Source organism: Magnolia sinica, chromosome 1 (assembly GCF_029962835.1).
Source record: "Magnolia sinica isolate HGM2019 chromosome 1, MsV1, whole genome shotgun sequence".
Classification (NCBI taxonomy): domain Eukaryota; kingdom Viridiplantae; phylum Streptophyta; class Magnoliopsida; order Magnoliales; family Magnoliaceae; genus Magnolia; species Magnolia sinica.
In genome coordinates, this window is record NC_080573.1 from 22,667,986 (window position 1) to 22,687,566 (window position 19,581).

Below are 19,581 nucleotides of genomic sequence, written 5' to 3' on the forward strand. Positions count from 1 at the left end.
TGGCTCACAATACTCACACCACGTGGGCCACTCAAATGGACGGTTGGTATACAACACATACCTCGTGATCACAGAACTTGCTGTTGCCAAAGCAGCAGCCAATAGCTGACTGGTCACCACCGTTCCGTGGTCGGTGGGATACAATACATACCAAGGTGGGTCCACGTCAGTGTGGCCCACAACATCTGATCAAGCTGATGTTCATGTTTTGCCACTGTCCAGGGCTACTGGACGGTGAGGATGGGACACATACCACATGTACACGTCCATAGAGCCTGGTGGACGTCTGTAACAACATCTGCCTAGCTGTACGACATACACCAGCCACCCCTTTCTCCGAATCAGGTGGGTTCCACGTGGGGCCCTCCACATATATTATAATATAATATTATTTAATATTTTGGTTATTATTATTATTTTTATTTATTTATTTTGAAATGGGGCAACGTCCAGGCCTTGTAGACGTTCTGGACAGTAGGCCACCCAGCCGTCCCTGGCCCATCTGGCCGTTGGATCTGGCCACTGATGGATGGTCTAGATATGTAGTGCATACGATACAGGTGGGGTCCACATCAACGTGGTCCACTCGATTTGGATCAAATTGATACTTGTGTTCTCGTCCATGTCAATAACTGCTACTGAACAGCAACCTGTCCAGCAGAATGTGGGTGCCTGCCCAACTTTCTGAATGATCAGGGGATGGGCGGTGAGGATGGAAGGCATACCTCAAGGTGACGTCCACATAAGTGGGCCACACGGCCCCGGGATCAAGCGTGTTTCCATACAGTTAGGCCTGTATGGCCGCTGGACGTCCAACACTTGGACAGCAAGGGCATCTTTGCTGCTGGACGGTCCAGATTCCCCTCACATTCATTGGGTGAGCCACGAAATATGGGAAGGAAAGAGAGGGAGAGAAAGAGAGAGGGAGAGAAGCACCCACCTCAAGGCTCTAGATCTCCTTCTCCTTCCACCTTCGGTCTTCTCAGCTTTAAGGGAAGGATTTTAACGGTGGAGATGGGATTTGGAGGGTTGGATTAGGAGGGGCTAAAGCTTGAAGTTGCTAGATGTGGGAGCTTTCATGGCCGGTTGGAGATTTCAAGCAATAGAAATGGAGGAGAGAGAGGGGTAAGAGAGAGATATGTAATGATGGCTTTGTAAGGCCATCATTAATTGTAAGGAGGCATGCCATAATGAGGTGTAAGACAATCAATGCTTTGACTAAAAAGCAATGATGACTTTGGGTGATGTCACCCCAATTGAGAATGGTGCCATATGATAAGTGGGTCCCGCAACATGCGGTCCACGACCTTTATAGTGCACGGGCAACAACTTATGATCTAGATGTCGGATTTGCGCACCAGACGCGTCGTTGGAATCACGGCGACGACGTGGTCGCAATGGCGTAGGTTTAAGGCTAAATCGCTTCGGGTTTACAGGATGAAACTCAAGGTCATGCGCTAATAAAATTTAAGGGTTGCAAGTCGCTGAGATTTGACCGGAAGGACCGCGGGATCATACGAAACGAAATGGACACTAGAACATGGGCTTGACAAGTCTCACATGCAATTCTAATATATCAAGTACTTATAAAATCTTAATTGAATAAACATAAGTATTCACACCCATATATATATAAATATATATATATATATATATATATATATTTAAATACCTAGTATGTCCAAGATTATTATTTTTTTCATGCATACTCATACTCTTCACATGATCTTTAGCAACTTCATAAGTGGATACCACATTTAGTATCATCTCAAGCAAATTAGGTGAGGGCAGTATCTACCAATGGGAGCAGGCATGTTATTCTACAAACATTGGAATTGTGTGCTTAGGGATTTGAATAATCGTTTGCTTTATTCTAATGCATAGAGCATGATGATCCTAAAGCTCCAATCTTCCAATCTTCCAAACATACCCATTAGAAAAGTAATATAGTGAAGAGTGGAATCCTTTTTTTTTTTTCTCTCTCTCTTTTTGTTGAATCTTAAAGGGAAATTGATCGAATGTTACATGTGGCACATGGTTACATTTGAACCTATTAGCATTCACATCAACGTGGTTACATTTGAACCTGTTAGCATTCGCATCAACAGTCAATCCATTTTTCCAGCTAATTGTCAAAAAATGACGTAGATTCAAATCTTAAGTAGACTACATCAAAGGAAAGATGGTAATTAAACACCCACCGTTAAAAACTTATTAGGGCAGTTTTGTTTTAAGATGATATTTATGTTTTTCCTTCATCTAGATCTATCTAACATAAATCAATATGTTGGATAGTAAATAAACATTGCACTGGACCTTTTTTTTTTTTTTAAATCCAAAACTTATATAACATGCCATAATGCAAATTAATTTAATTCATGCATAATGAAAATGTAAATAATTACTACTCATTTACAGTACAGTCAACTACACTTGGAACCAGTCAAACAAGTTTTCATGGTTAGTATGGTTTGTTTCACTGCAATTTTTAAGGGTGCAGACCACACCATAAACAATAGATCTCGCTATAGATGGAAGCACCTCCCAAGGTTGACTTTAATCCCGCAATGCAAACGACTATAGACATGTTGAAAAAAGCTGCTCATTTGTAATGATTTACTAAGGAATGCCATGCCAAGATTTTTCAGATGACATGGTTCCTTTGTTTCCTTCAGAATTCAAACAGCCATAAACAATTTGGCCCGGGCTTCGAATAGTTCCGACATGACTATAAACAGAAGTAACCACCTCCAATGGGCTAAATTGGAGAAGAAAACTAGATATTTTCGTAATGAGGGAACCTGATTTTCGATAGATATTTTCATAATCAGTGAGGGAACCTAAAGCAAACCAATCTTGTAGCAGGTTATTCATCCCTTCACTGGGACATTTCCATTCTGAATTTCAATGTAAATTGAATTGAATCTCACACAATCACAATGTGGGTTAAACGAATCTCACACATCCACAAGCGTCTTTCCTCTGTTTTGATCAGATTTTGTTGGATTATCAGATCAAATGCACACGGACAGCATGTAAAACAACCCAAAGAGAAAACTTTGATACTCTGGCAGAGGGTAGTAGATGATTCATGTGCCAATTTAGATCCATCATGAACAACAATCATTCTTATTTGGGTACCTGATCATTGGATAGGAGGGACAGTATTGGATGGTCAGAAATGAAAAACACTGGAAAAACTATAGTAGATGAAAAAGAGCTAGAAATGCTCAACAGAACCAACTCACAACTCCACAATTCATTCAATGTGCCTATGTATCAAGCATGCACTACTAGAGTATCAATTAAACAAACAAAACAAAAAATGAAACATCCCATCGTCTATGATTAACTAAATACTAGATAGAAATTAGCTAACAAAGTGAATCAGATGGGAGTCCTATGTAAGGGACATGTTCAACCCATGAGGCACACAAGATATCAGCCAATGGGGCAGACATTTTAGTCCCAATACTACATACACCCAACTACCCATCTATAGAATAACCCACGATGTAAAAAAAAGCAAACAAGCACATACACAAACGTTATTGTGTATATGACAATAGATCCAAAAACACACCTTAAAAAAAATTCAAAAATCACAAAACAAGGGATTCTTATGACCTTAGAAGTATTTAATGGTGGGCGTTCAATCACCACAGTTTCCTATGGTGTGGTCCACCTGAGATTTGGCCCTAAAATGTGCTGGAAAAAATGAATGGCCTGCATACACATATTATGGTGGAGCCCACAAAGCATTTTTAGATTTCAGAAACAGAGAGAGGGGAATGCGAATTGAAATATTGAAATAATGCATAGGGATTAAAGGATTCAAGGCGACATGATCAGTTTCTATTCATAAGGAATCATAGGGATTGAAGGATTGAGCATCCAAACACAACAGATTTCAGAAACAGAGAAAGAGAGAGAGAGAGAGAGAGAGAAACTAACCGTACTTCTTCTTCTTCTTCTTCTCCTTCTTCTTCTCCTTCTTGCGGCGAAAGGGGGTTTTGAAAATAGAAGGAGGGGAATACGGCCAAGAGACGGGGAGAGAGGGTTAGGGAGAGCGGGAGATCGAGAGAGGACAAGGGAAAGAGAGAGGCTAAGTGCGAGAGAGAGAGAGATGGAGAGAGATTGAGAGATGGTTTTTGTCTGCTGCACGCGGGAGAAATGGGTGGACGGATGGGTTTTGATTTTTGGGAGGGCACTTTGGGTTTTGGAGGGGCGCATGATGGACGACCCCTTTGGGACGTTGGGTTTTAGGACCGTGGGGCCCATTGTGATGTATTTTATATATCCACTCCGTCCATTAATTTTAAATTATTATTTAAAGTGTTGATACAAAAAATGAGTCAGATCGAATCATTAAGGAGACCACACAACATATTAATAGTAAAAATTTAATTTTTATTATTTCTTATGGTGTGGTCCACTTACACATTTGATTTACATAAATTTTTGAGCTCATCCACTGAAATTATATATCAGAATTGATGGATGGCTTAGATCAAACACATATATTCCAATGGACCCCATGGAGCCCCTTAAGCACCAGCTATGTTTAATAAGGTTTAGGTGAGGAGGTACGCTTTAACTACAGAACAATTAGGCTTTAGCTACGGATTAAATCCGTAGTAAAATTGCTACGGATTTAATCCGTGGCTAAAAGCTTTCAAAGTCCATGGCCTTTGCTCGATTTTTTGGTAGTGTCTGTATGTTGATGAAAGTTTCTAAAGAAAAGCAACCTAATTTCTAAAAATGAAAAAAGAAAGTTTCTAAAAACAAATTAGGAAAGTTTCTAAAGAAACAAATTAGGAAAGCTTCTAAAAAAAAAAAAACAAATTAGAAAAGTTTCTAAAAAAAAAAAAAAAACAACCTAGTTTCTAAAGAAAAAGAAAAAGGAAAGTTTCTAAAAATAGATAGTAAGTTAGTTTCTAAAAAAGAAAAAGAAAAGTAAACTGGTTTCTAAATAAGAAAAATGAAAGGAAATTAGTTTCTAAAAACAGATTAAGAAAGTTTCTAAAAAACAGAAAAGGAAAGTTTCTAAACCTAGAAATAGAAAACTAAGTTAATTTCTAAAATAATTCAAATAAGGGGATAACAGCAAATTTGAGTAGCTTATGTTAGGGTTTATGGACCTCTAAACACCCATATATGATGAGAATTGATGCGTAATGGACATAAACAACCAAATCCTAAACATGTAATGAATTCCCCTACAAGAACCCTAAGCTCTGATACCAAATTTGATGCAGGACATGAAAATTGAATATGATATGCGAGATTTCAGGCTTAAGATCACATTAATTCAGAAACAATTACACAAATTTCATATCCCAGATGAAAGTCCAAACATTCAATTAAGGGGAATCTATGCGGGTCCAGGCCTACACATGATAGGGCTGGATCAATAAAAACTATGAACCAAACGATACAAAAAAAATAAAAAATAATCATCCACACATGCATAGTAATTAGTCCCTAATCCAAGGGATTCACCAATTTCAAATCAAGGAACCTTAGGGGTGAGAAAAGGGACATAAAATTGGAGATTTGAGTAATTTAGAGTTAGGTTTAGAAATTTTGGGTGAAAGCGGGGTGAAATAGAGGAGAGAGACGAACCAGAGAAGTACCGCACGCATGGACAACAACAATGGCCCAGACACACATGTGTGTGATCTTGGCCGCACGTGTGTGGGGCCCATTATTCAGAAAAAGGCCACCTTGGCCCTAGTCGGCCAAAGATGAACTCTAAAACCCCCAAATCTCAGCTCGATTCGATGTACGGTTTGTGCGTGGTGCTCTGTCAAAGTTTTAGCCCTCCTGTAGGGCCAGATTCTTAAATTCTGCTGTGCCAAAAGAGAATTATTGTAATAGATGATTGATTCAAAGTGTACATGATATGGTGAGATGAGAAGAAGGGATGATAGAAGATGGGCAGTAGAGATGGCGATGGATGGGGGTGAATCGGGATAGATGTGGCTTCGCACCACGGCAGTTAACCCTTCGATGAAGGGAGGGCTTCGCACCCAATTAGGCTTCACAACTCAGAGAGTAGGAAAATGCAGAATTTTTATTAACCTTCAATTAATGAAAAAAACTATAAGGGGTGCCTATTTATAAGAAAACCCTATACCCCAAAAACTCGCACCATGTGCGTAACCTATTACTTGACGATGAAATAAACTAAAATAAAAACTAAATAGAGAAATCTAAAGCATTCACGATGTTCTAAATAATAACAATAAGCAAAACCTAAAATATGAAATCAATCCGACGAGTGGGCCACGATCATGAGATCGAATGATGGGCTTTTCTTGACTATCGGGCTCACTTTTTTTGAACTAAAACTTGTCTTCTAGCTAAGAGGCCTTCCCTGGACATCGTCATCGAGTCAAATCGATGGTGGGGTCCTCCTTCTACATATGCACGTGCATATGGGTGGTGGTGTGAGTGCGTATGTGCGCGTGATGTCCCCATCACTCTTGGACCCAAAATCCAGACAAACCCACAACTCAGGTGAGTCGCCACATGGAACAACAGAGATAGAATACCAACCATAGGTTTTATTTGTGGGGCCACCGTGGTGTATATCTTTCATCAAGCCCCATTCGTCAGGCGAGACTCACAAGGATCGAGAGAAGATATAAAAATCAGCCTGATTAGAAACTCGGGCAGGCCACACCTCATGAACTTAGGTTTTAGCTGTAATTTTATATTGTTCCCATTGGTTTAGCCCATCTATGTTTTTTTAGGGCAGATCTGTTGTATGTGTGTGAAAATAAGGTTGCTTCCCTTGGACTGAATGGATTTCACACATGTCACATGGTAGGCCCCATAGTGTGTTTCAAGCATTGCACAAAACATGTGGTGTAGATGATTCCGAGCCCTTCGCTAATGGAGTCATTTCAACTTTGAGGTCTCATGTTTAGATCCATCTCACCTACTCTTTCCCTCAGACTATAGTTGTTTACACGGACTTTAAAAAAAAAAAAAAAATCTACAAGTGAATAGAATATCGGAGGGGAGAAATTTACATCCACTGCCATGGGAGTCTTTATGATCCAATGTGCAACACCATTCGTCCGTATGTTGTCTTTTCCCCACTCACACACGCCAAATTCTTCGTGAGCTGATTCAATGCTCCTGGTAGAAACAACATAGAGATTAGAAAGTTTGGGCATCATAAGTCTTTGATGATAGTACGTACCAACAAGAGAGATTCTCCAATGCTCTCCCCTAGTTGCATTGGGACACTTAGAACAGTCCAATCTATTAATCTAAGCTTTTTATTATATTCAAAGCACATTTCATGGACTACAATGCAAACATCATGTTCATCTAACAAACACAAAGCCATGCTTGGTGGTATAACAATATGCTATAAGCTGGGCCTCCCCAACATTATTGTAGAAACTGACTCCAAGATCATTGCTAATGCGGTAGATGAGCCTCGGGCCAACATTTCTTGGAACATCTGGTACAAGTTAGGTGCTATTCAGAAATTGCGCAGGAACCTCAATCTCAATTTCAATCATATCCTTTGGGAAGGGAACTCGGTGGCTAACGCCTTGGCTAGATTAGCTAGTGATGGATGCCCAAACAGAATCTATGGATCTCGGTCAGACTTCCCAAGGATAGTGAGGGGTGCTCTTGTTTTGGACAATGACGGCATTGGAGTCATTAGACATTCATGATCGGGGCTACTACATGGCGGCTCCACTTCCTTTCCTGCTATGGTTGTCATGGTGTATAGAGCTAGTGGTGGCTTGAGTCGGATGCAGTCTCAGGTCTCCTTCTAGCTAGCTTTTTCCTTTTTTTGAGTTTGTGATTACACGAGGAGTGAGGTCGGGAACCTTTTTGTCGGGACCCGCTTGAAAGGTTGTGAAGTTTTCAAGATTAATGAAAGTTTTGTGGCATGAGTCCACATTTACACAAAAAAAATAAAAAAGATAAAAGAAAGAAGAAAAAGAAAAAAAGAAACCATTTAATGAATGGCCTTTAACATGGGCCTTTATGATAATTTACACAAGATGGTCCAATCAACAATTTCACTCTTCTATTCATAAGGGCCTACCATGGATTGCTTTTAAATAATCACTTTTATGATGTAGAGCGAGTCGTGGACACTTTCATGTCCAAGATGGATCAAAGAAGGCCCGATTAGAGGCAGAAGTGATCAGGACTGTCAGAACCCTAAAATAGACATATCTCACAAACTGGAATGAGTTATTCGCTTGGGTGTTTTACATGCAATGTAGAATAAGTGTTGTAAACTATTCGGATCCAATAAATATGGCTAGTGCTATGAACACTACTCGGTATTGCTTGAGTAAATATTTTAGTATCCCAAGTTGTTGCAGCTCTACTAAGTCCTTCCGTCCCTTCTTCATAAGGATAGAACCCTACGCTAGTTGGGCATGAGAATGCCAGTTCTATGGATCAAATGACTTCATATGCATAACATCCAAATCATCCATCTGACTTGCCACCTAACATTTGCCCCCGACCCCAAACGTCACACTAATACAAAATTAGATGGGCCTCCCTATAAGAAACAGTGGAAAACTTTGCCTAAAACCTCAACACGGTGTAGCCTCCCCAAGTTTCAGAGCATTATATTTTTGAAAAGTCACTTCATCCCAGTTATTCACATGACATAAATGGATTGGATGTGTGTGTGTGTGTGTGTGTGTGTGTGTGTGTGTGTAAAGAAAAAAGAAGAAAAGCGAGTGCGTGTTAAGTTAGAAAATTAGCTTGAAGAGAAAAACTCTTATGTAGTGGTCAATACAAGTGCCCAACAATAGATAAAGCCTCTTTCAATTGTTGATACACAGTCGAGCTTTCGTAAATGCAAAAATCACGAATTTATGATGGATTAAATCTGTCGTAAAACCAAATAAACGACGGTTTTGGTCCGTCACTGTTTACTGGTTCCTTTTCCAATGGATCCGCCGTTTAATCTGCGACGGATAAGGTCCGTCGCTAATCTGAGTAGAGCGACGGACCTCCGATCTTATTTTTTCAACTTGTTCAGAAATTAGCGACGGATTTAGCCCGTCGCTACAATATCTGTGAAAAATAACGCGAGATTTTTTTAATTTTGAATCTTACACTTGATGGTCATTCAAAAAATAATTCACACGATTGTTTAATAAGAATCTTATTCAAAAAATTGAGATAAATCTTGTTCAACCATCCACTATAGCAAGGAAAATGATAATTACAAACACAATATGCTATAGAACAACGTCTAAAGCAAGAGAAAATACCTAGTGGATGAAAAAAATGATTAGGATGAGTCTCGTGACTTTAGTGGACTTTGTTGAGTTTATGGCCTTGTTTTGGATAGACTCAACGAGTTGTAGAACTATGGCTGACAATTTGCCTATTGGATGCACCCTATTCGACACGAGATCAGTCCCTTCAAATATGAACTCACGTTAAGCGATTGTCAAAACAATTAATTAACCAACTGATTTTCTGAGTGCATGAAGAAATCAAAAAGGAAAATATGATCTCATATAATGTCACAAAAAGGAAAAACATCAGACGTCAACCCTTGCTTGGATGTTTCTTCTTTTGGGTTCTCCTTTAAAAGAATTACTCATATCTTAAAGCAGAGAGTGAGAGAGAGAACGAGAGAGCATGGAGAGATCTGATTCTCAGAGAGCTGCCTTATCTGGTGATGATGGTAGTGCCATTGCCTGGGATCTCAGATGAGAAGAAAATAGGGCTTTTAGGGCTTCTATTATTTTTCTTTTTTTCTTTTTTAAAATGTCCTTCCCCGTTGGCTAATTTTGATCAGAGAATTATATTAGCCATCGGTGATTTATCCGATGGCTATAATCTATCGGGGAATAGGAGACAAAACCGTCGGCATTCCTTTATCATCTGCAGCAGTTTTCTTACTCTCGAAGGATTTAACCATCAGGAATTTATCGACAGTCTAAATCTGTCAATGAGAAAAGGCGGGACTCAGCGAACGACGTGTTTTTTTTAGTGACACCACATGAATTCAGATGTTTATGTGGGTTTTGCATTGTTTACTGTGGCGAGGCGATTGCATTAACAAATGAGTGTATTATGCAAAATCAAGGCCTAACGTGGGTGGCTAACCTAACGAATTGGGCTCATCTGCATTAAGTCATTCATCCACATCAGCAAATAGTAGCGCATGCGTGTTGGTATTGGATGGTCTGGATACATGTGACGAATAAAGACAGTTCCATCTTTAGAGCGCACTTAGTCTAGCGAGCTCATATCTTCAAAAGAGAGGAGCAAATTTAAAAAATAAAAATAAAAATTCTGGAGATGCTATGAGTGCACGTTGCAACTCAGCTTACCACAACTGCCAAAGGTGTCGTGATTGTATCTTATCCCACTAGTTTCCTTGCTTCGGATTGATCTTATCATCCGGCGGAACACAGGAAGTGGATCTTTTTGGGTTTATCTTTAACAATTCATTTATTTTGTACACGTACGTTGCCACCTTATAAGATATAACTACCACACGTGTGCCTTCTTTGCCACAAGAGTTACCTAAACATTACACAAATTTCACACAAGAACCCAACCTATAACATTATAAACATAAATGAAATATAAATGGCCATTGAGACAAGAAAAGTTACGAATGGAAATTTCCAAAATTCGTACATACATAAAAATCAATGAATTTGTGAGTGTGCAAGGGAAGCGATTGATCGCCGAGCTCAGTAACGAGGGCTTGTGCCGAACCGGGGCATTGAGGTGGTGTGGACGACTTTCTCAGGTCTGCTGGGAACGGTCTTGTTAGTGTTGTTGACTTGCCCGACTCGGGCTAAGGCCTGGTTGACTTGGCTCTTTTTAAAAATAATAATAATAAGAAGAAGAAGAAGAAGAAGAAGAAGAAGAAGAAGAAGAAAGGAAGTGATTGATCAAGCATCTGATGGTGCAATCCAATGCCGTCCATTGACGAAACTCTTGGCCAGGAATGGATGTGCGGTCGCGTAGTCGAGCTCTCTGGCCCATGACACGCCTCGCACCGCTGAAGCTCCCGGGCCCCAGCACTTGTATACCCCGAAAAACACCGTCCTGCCAATAAAAACCATGAGCGTGGTTGGACCCACAACGAGATCCATAGCTGATCATTTGGGCCATGTATATTAATCTATGTTTACAATTTACATATGTGAGTGGACTGGCCTGACTTTTAACGGCAAGATACATTCACCATGACACCCATCTAATGATGAATGTCCCGGATTTTACAGGCATGTGCCATGTTAAGCCATGATTAGTGGAGCCGATTTAAAAACAAACCCCGGCCGGACTGTTTAGTGATCCAGTTCTAGTTTCATGCCCAAGCCTACCTATTTACAGGATAAACGCAATGTTTTAAGACCGGGACTGAGTCCTGTATGACTTGTGTGAGTCGACTCCGACTTGGTTGGACCTGAGCCGGTCTGGCACCTAAGTCAAAACTGAAAATAGGGGTGTCTAGGTCAAACTTGGCTGAGTGACGACTAGATCTGAGTCATCGAGTCTTATAACCATGCACTACTGTTCCCGGGCCCGGTCCGAACAGTTCAAAATCTGGTTTGAAGCCAACACCTGGCCCAGTCCGAACAGTTCAAAAGCCGGTTGGAAGCCAATATCATGCCTAGCTCGTTGACAGCCTTACCTAAGCCTCACCCATATTGGCCCAGCAGTGAAACCCATGATCCACCAAGGTAACACGACTTGTGGTGCTGTATCATCTTTTCCAGCAACATGCCACTTGTGCATGACATCAGCACCATGAAAATGGAAAGCCTCACCATTATGATCACCTGGCTTGAAAATCAAACCGTTGCCATCATCGGTTGGGCTACACCGTTGCAATCAATGCACAATCAACAGTCGGACTCAATACAGAGGTGTGGTCCACCCAATGAGCTGACCATTCCAATTTTGGAGAGGTGTGGGACCTATCGTTTTTATTGTCCTGATTTTGATAAACATGATGCTTGTAGGCCAAAGATCGTACAGTACCGCCAGGTGGTCAGTTAGCTTTCCCTGCTCTCATTAGCCATTTATTCCCAAATTACCAATAGTCTTACGTGCAGCTAGTTGTAGGATAGGTTACCGTGCAGCAACATAGGTGTCAATTTGCTAATCTGGGCAAAAAAAATCCAACCCATCCACAATGTTGGCCTGCCATGCCGTACACCTGATGTAAAAAATCAGGGCAATCCATCCGTTGAAATCAGTGGACAACTGACAATGCTGCTCATATGATAAGAGAATCATCCTGATTTTTGTGCCATATTGTCTTCATGATGGGTCCAAAGTGTTGAACGGGTTAGATGTCATATTCACACGAAACTGTGGCAAGTATATATATACTAATTGGGAGGATTTGTTGCCGCACGAATCCACAGTCAGTCTACGTGCGTAAATGAAACACGTGTATGAGATCCGAGCTTCCCACAAGGTAGGAAAGTAATGCTTAGCTCTCTGCCTAAAAATGGCACAATTTCACTCTTTAGGTGGGCCACACGTACAAAGTGAATTGACAATTAAAACCTTTTCCCTAGCCATTCATATGCTGTGGCCCATCTGCGGTGTGAAGTGGCCTGATTTTTAAGCGACAAGATCTGAACAGTGTGTCCTACCTGATGGAAAGCTCAGATCTCACACATGTGAGACGGACGAAGATTGCACACTGACACACATTGCCACTGGAGGAAACAGATTCGCTACTCGCCTACTCCCCCGCCACAAGCCGGTGGCTGATGGTCGGTTCTCTGCGGATCCCACGATGAGGTATGTCTTTTATCCATGCTCTTCATCCATTTTTACAGATCATTTTAGGGCTTGATACCAAAAATGAGATGAATATAAATCTCAAAGTGGACCACACCACAGGAAAACAATAGTGATTGGATATCCACCATTAAAATCCTCCTAATGCCCCACTGTACTGTTTATTTGACATCCAATCTGTTGAATAGATCATACAGACATAGATGAAGTGAAAAACAGAGATAAGCTTGATCCAAAACTTTTATGGCCCTCAAAAAGTTTTTAATGGTCAACGTTCAATCAATACTGTTTCTTGTAAGGTGGTCCATTTGAGATTAGGATATACCTCATTTTTGGGCTAATATCTTAAAATGATCTAGAAAAATCGATGGACGGCATGGATGAAACACAGGACCCACAGAGCACCGACCAATAGCCATTGGGTGGTGGCTGGGGGAGTAGCCAATCCGTTTCCGCCACTGGACGGTGTTCTGTGGGCCCCACAATGATGTATGAGTTTTATCCGCGCAGTCCATGAAACTCTTTGTGCCCCCAACAAGTTGTTAATGGTGGCCGTTCATTCACCACTGTTTCCTGTGGTGTGGTCCACCTGAGATTTTGATCAGCCTAAAATGATCACCGCCCAGTAGCGAGTCGCTACAGGCAGTGTCAGTAGCCGATCCGTGTGCATGTGAGACCCCCTCATCGACTATTTCTCGTCCATTCATTCTCGAAATGCGCTTTAGCTGTACAATCAGACGGTAAAACTGCGGCCCACATTACTAAATGACAAAAATGACCTTCGTTGTGGGGACTAGACTGAAAGTAGCAGGAAGGGTAATAATGGTAAATGAAGGGAAGAGCGAGCTTACTTATTCTTGTTGCTGGTGTGGTCCCAGTCATCCCATCCACCGTGGGCCACCACGTCATCAAAGTACGTGTAAGAGAAGACGATCCTTGAATACTGGCCCATCGCTCGCCCCACGTAGAGCGGGCCTGTTCCTGTCACCCTACAGCGCACGAAAGCGAATCCCGTCTTCTCGTCAGGCGACTTCCTATCCTGCGCCGCGATGGAACCGAACCTCGTCGCGATAGAGTGTAGCTCGCAATCCTTCACCCACAAAAACCAAGCAGAAAAGACAAAATGACGAAAACAACCTTCGCCTCGTTTCCCGATGTTGTTTGGTACGAGTTGAAAAACTCGAGGGCGTTTTAGGCTTTTGCTGCCTGAAAAGATCACGTATACCAGAACCATGCAAACGGTGGACCACACCATGAAATCCTCTTCCGTTGAAATAAAGCCGATCAACACATTAGGTGGGGCACACCTGAACGTTAGGTCGGATTCGCTCTAGACGATCTTCATTCATGCTGTGGTCCACCTTTCAAACGGTTGAAATGCCCTGCACATGACAGCTTAGCAGGACAGAGGATGAAAGTGATCGTTTCACAGGGCATTAACACAACCTTCGCAAAGTTAGTGGTATTTTAGTAAATCGCCGATGACTCGAACTTTATCGTAAAAGGACCCGTGAGAAAGACCCGTTACTTTTTGTACAAAAAACAGTAAAAGAATCTTTTAAAAGGTCCCAAAATGAAGAAAAAGCCATCCTTTTACGAGAAAGGCCATTTGTAGCATGGATAGCAGGGAGCGGATTAGATGCGGCCCGGCTTCACACGAGACAGTGCAGCCCTGACCGTGGGGCCCACCTTGATGTACGTATTTTCAATCTAAGCCGTCCATCCGTTTTTATATATCATTTTGTGGCATGATCCAAAAAAGAAACAGATCCAAATCTCAGGTGACAACACGACAGGAAACGGTAGTGACTAAGGTCCACCGTAACATTTATTTGACATCGTAGGGCCCACCGTAACATTTATTTGCATCCAACCTCGTGATAAGGTCACAAAGACCTGGATGAAGGGAGAAAAAGAAAAATCAGGTTGATCCAAAAAATTGTGGCCCACATGAAGTTTTAATAGTCAATCACCACTTTTTCCTGTGGTGTGGTCCACCTGAGACTTGGATCTGCTTAATTTTTGGTCTAGTATCCTAAAATCATCTGGAAAAACGGATGGACGGCGGGAATATACAATAAATCATCAAGGTAGTCCCCACCGTCAGGACCGCACCTACATTCGTCCCCTTCGTAGCAGCTCTGGTGTGGCGAGATCTGGGGCGTTCATCAGGTGGCGCTAGACACTGAACATATACTGACCCAAAGATCAGGGCTGTCTACCTGTCAGTTGGACCACACGTGTCCAATGAATGTAGACGTCTGCCCTTGTTTGTTCTCAAAAAGGGCACTTTTCTTACACACGTGTGGGCACTTTGATGAGAGTATGAGATCGGAGATGGAGAGTTTTCCGAGTGGGTCACACTGGATGAGTGGCATTGGCCTCTCACACCCACACAAGGAGGACGCGGATTGCGTCCTACTCCGCCCGTCTCTAGAATGGAACGGGCAGGAGCTTTGAATGGCCACCGTGATGTATGGGTCTTATCCACACCGTCTGTTCATTTTTCCTATCATTCCAAGATATAAAAAACATGGCAAATCTGAGGTTCAAATGTTTTACACAACGGGGGAATAAACTATTACCGTTGAAAACTTATTGGGGCCATAAAAGTTTTGGATGGAGGTGATATTTATTTTTCTCTTCATTCAGGTCTATGTAACTTTATGAATAGGTTGGATGGCAAATAAACATCACTCTAGGCCCTAAAAGAGTTTCAACGGTAGGAATCATTATCACTGCTGCTTCCTGTGGTGTGGTCCACTTGAACTTGGATCTACCTCAATTTTGGTATTATGCCCTAAATTGATACGAAAAAAATGGATGGACGGTGTGGATAAGACCCTTACATTACAGTGGCGACTCGAAGCTCCTACCCGTTCGCAGCTGGAGAAGGGCGGGGTAGGACGCAATCCGCGTAGAATATAGTAGAATAACATTTATAAACTGACATGGATTGAAGACTTGACTCAGACAAATTCAGAAGTCCAGGATCGAGTTGGGACTCAGCCGAGTCAGGGATGGCTTGTCCAAGTTAGCTGAATCAGGCATATTTTCGATGCTACTGAATCTTGGCGCTGAACCCGATCGAATCCAACTAAGTCCGAGTCGACTCGGACGAGTTCTCAATGCATTGATAATGATATATAGAATTCAAATGAAGAGTTCCACCCATTAGCAAATATTTGAAATTGGCGTTTCTTGCACGTACTTTGTACATGGACCTTCCGTTGCCGAATATGAAGTCTATGGAACCTTCAATGTAGCACTCCTTGAAGTAATGGCGTCCAGCGTCGTCACAGAGAGTGTCCTGAGCACCGTAGAAGCCGCACCCGGAGAAGTATGCCTTGTCGCCAGAGATGCGGAATGCAGCTGCTTGCCATCCTTCCATGCCGGGCATTGGTGCCGGGGCTGTGTTCTGAGTGCATGTATTTTCGGTTAGTGGACCACCTAATCATGATGCTATTCATGATCTATTAAAAGGTGTATGTCAAACACATCCCCGCTCGATGATTGATAACCGTCTGATGGAGACTAGTTGCAGTAATAACAACTTCACGTTTTAAGGTACGCCACCCAGAGAATCGACGTTGGTGAGTTGCCAATCTACTGCACATGGTTGTACTGTTGGTCAATCCTCATCATGAAGGTGGGCCCTTCTTAATCAAAGAATGATTATCGTTTGATAGTCTTTTCTCGAGTAATCTACATTATCAATCCGTTTTTATTTCCACCGTCAACCTTGAAAACACAAATCCGGCAGCTATGATTGCTTTCCTGTATAGGACGCTTTAACAGGAGCGGTTCGCCATATGGCCCACTAGATGAACGGTCCAGGTTAACCAACAGCACAACCATATTCACAATAGAGAGGCAACGAATGAAAACTAGTTCACAACCATGACCCAGATCATAGAATGCAAAACAAGGGAGCAAAATCAACAGCCGTGGGCCATGAGTGGCCCCCTTCATTGGTGTCATTTGTTATGGCAATGCGGACCCCACGTGACCAACTAAACCGTTCACAGCCAATATGGGGCCCACATGACCAACTAATCAGTGGGGAAAAGAAAAGGATCCCTCACCTTGAAACTAATATTTCTAGCAGTGAAATAATTAGCAAAAACAGTAACAGAAGCAGTGTGATAAGTGCGTAGCTGTTGTCCGTCCGATCCACGATCACCGGCCCGATCATGCCACTCGATCACCGTCACATCCCTCCCGGCCCCCTGGAACGTAATATATGGCTTCGTAGCAGGAATCACAACCTTCTCTCTGCCAAAACCAGCAAATTAAGCAAAATTAAGGAAATCCCATTACATAAAACTACACATAAAATGAACAAAAAAAAAAAGAAGGACTACTCAATAGTTACATGTAATATCCGGGGTTGATCTGAATAATGACATTCTCTCGGTTGTTCTCTGCGACCGATTCAATGGCTGCTTGGACGGATAGGAAGTCCCCGAAGCCGTGGACGTCGACTGTGATCACACGGCAGCCGACGGGCCCGACCCACTTGTGATGATGCTTGGCTGTGGTTGAATTGAGGACACTGGCAGTAACAATGAATGGTGGTACTTGCTTATGTACTAGAAGCATGAAGGAGAAGTAGAATAAGATGAAGGTCTTGAGATGGCCCATCTAATGAAGATTTGGGTGAATAAATGCAAAGAGGGAGAATGTCTTGGATCAGATGTGGAGAGAAGTGTTTTTGGGAGCAAACGCTGACTGATTTATATTGGGATTGAGAGAGAAAGGGGGCCAACGGTCGTGTTTTTTGTTTTATCAGTGAGTCGTAGGTGTAGAGTAGCTCCGCTCGGCTCGGCTTTGAGTAGACCGAGTCGAACCGGGTTTTGTGCTTGGGGAGTTAGTATACTCTGACAGAATACGACACTTGATACACAGGCAGTGAGAAATGGCATACATGGCATACCTTAACTCAAATTAAACGGAATAAATTGTACAAACCACTGTTGCTAAGTCATGGTCCCACGATGAGATTGGTTTAACAATGGTAACCTCTGATATGTGGACACTTGTTTGTTCAAATAGGATTATTGGATTTTTTTATTTTTTTTTTCAACGGTCTGATAAACTGATAAACGTCCACCAGGGCCGCACCATGTTAGATCATCACTAAACCTATAAAATCACTTGGTGTTGCGCACCTGAGTTTTTGAATGGTTCGAATTTTAGGGCTTCACTTGTCGTGGTGGACCACATCTTTTGAATGGTTTGGATGGCATATACAGAACATGGTGGGCCCTCACTCGAGCTGGAAGATTTTAATTGTGGCGTCTCATCCCAACCGTTCCCAGTGGTGTGACCCACCTGTGCTTTTCAACCAGGCTAATTTTTGGGACGCCGGGCGAACTTGAATGGCGCACCTGTGAATGGATTCGATGCTGCCAATGCATTGTGGTGAGCTCGATGCACTGGGTTGCATAGCAAATTCATTCTGCAAACGCTGTTGAGGAACTGGCCTCACGGAGAAAAAAATGAGAGATGCATGTGAGCCGAGCCGTGGAAGAGCCACTCAAGTACCTCATATGGACTCCATTTCGACAGAAGAAATGCCAAGTGCACTCGCCTCACACGTTGGACACAAGGCATATATTTTGACAATCAGGACCATTGATCGAGAAATCCCGATTGTGGAAATTTCACTTGTCAAAAATCATCAGCGTAAGATAATCAGATGGGCCACACGTAAACATAGAATCTGGACCGCTAGTGAATCTATACAAACTGTACATTTTTTCTGTGCATGTATGACTTATCCGCTGATCAAATCAGGCTCATCCACCCAGTGGGGACCCCTGAGGGGTGGTTCTGATATCTCACACATGTTCTTCGTACCCACGTATGAAGCGAGTGCTCTCATCGTTCCACATTCCAACGGTCATCTCTCAGATAAGCTTTTGACTGTGGCGAGGGATGGTTTAGGGATGGACTTTACTGTTTTGTACTGTAGAAAGAGAATAAATTGGAAAAGGATCGTTGAAATAGCCGCACATGAGACAAAACCCGACCCGACATGCCCGATGGCAGTCCGGTGAACGGCTCCTCCACGCCTTTTTCGAAAAGACGAAGATGCCCCTCATAAAGTGGAATTTTTACATCTGAACTTTTCCATCGACGCCAATATTAGGGGTAAGCCAGTGTCCTTGCATTTACGGCGGAGTCAGCTTTTCTAGTCCAGTGGGCCCACAGATCCCGACAACTTCTCGTGATTCGCGGCTACTTATCGCCGGTGATTGAGTACGAAGGGAATTCGCAATTTATCACTGGATTTCTTAGTCGAGTTCTGGAGCCTGTCACGTGAGCACGTGCCGGAGCGGCACACGTGATGTGTGATCGGAAGCAGATTGCCTGCATCACCCGTTCACAGGGATATATCCCTGTGGCACGATGGGCCCAAGCTCTCTGGGGCCCACCTGGTGTGTGTTTTATCCACGTCATCCATCTGTTTTGCCAGCTCATTTGAGGCCATGAGCCCAGACATGATGCTGATGGAAAGCTTAAGTGGACCACACCTCGGAAAGTGGTGGGGATTGAACGCCACCATTGAAAGCTTATTGGGGGACACAAGTTTTGGATCAAGCTTGTATTTGTGTTTTTCCTTGATCGAGGTCCGTGTGACCTTATGATATGAACAGGTTGCATGGCAAATAAAACATTACGGTGGAACATAGAAAGTTTCATTGGTGGGCGTTGAATCCCCAATGTTTTCTATGGTGTGGTCCACTTGAGTTTAGGATCTGCATCATGTTCCGGGTCATGTAT

General features: G+C 42.4%; 1 protein-coding gene and 1 non-coding gene across 2 annotated transcripts; both read right to left on the reverse strand.

Annotated features, from left to right (window-relative positions):
• Nucleotides 1-3,328: 3,328 nt before the first annotated feature.
• On the reverse strand, nt 3,329-3,433 carry LOC131223623 (small nucleolar RNA snoR99). Its single transcript, XR_009160585.1, has one exon. It is a non-coding gene; the product is annotated as a small nucleolar RNA snoR99 (small nucleolar RNA).
• Nucleotides 3,434-10,597: 7,164 nt separating this feature from the next.
• On the reverse strand, nt 10,598-17,491 carry LOC131242934 (probable pectinesterase 68). Its single transcript, XM_058241917.1, has 5 exons — nt 17,168-17,491; nt 16,878-17,067; nt 16,004-16,210; nt 13,644-13,882; nt 10,598-11,079 (listed from the first exon to the last, which is right to left on the reverse strand). Exons 1-5 carry the CDS (start codon nt 17,434-17,436, stop codon nt 10,923-10,925), a joined length of 1,062 nt encoding a protein of 353 aa, XP_058097900.1. The 5' UTR covers nt 17,437-17,491; the 3' UTR covers nt 10,598-10,922.
• Between the last annotated feature and the right edge of the window lie 2,090 nt (nt 17,492-19,581).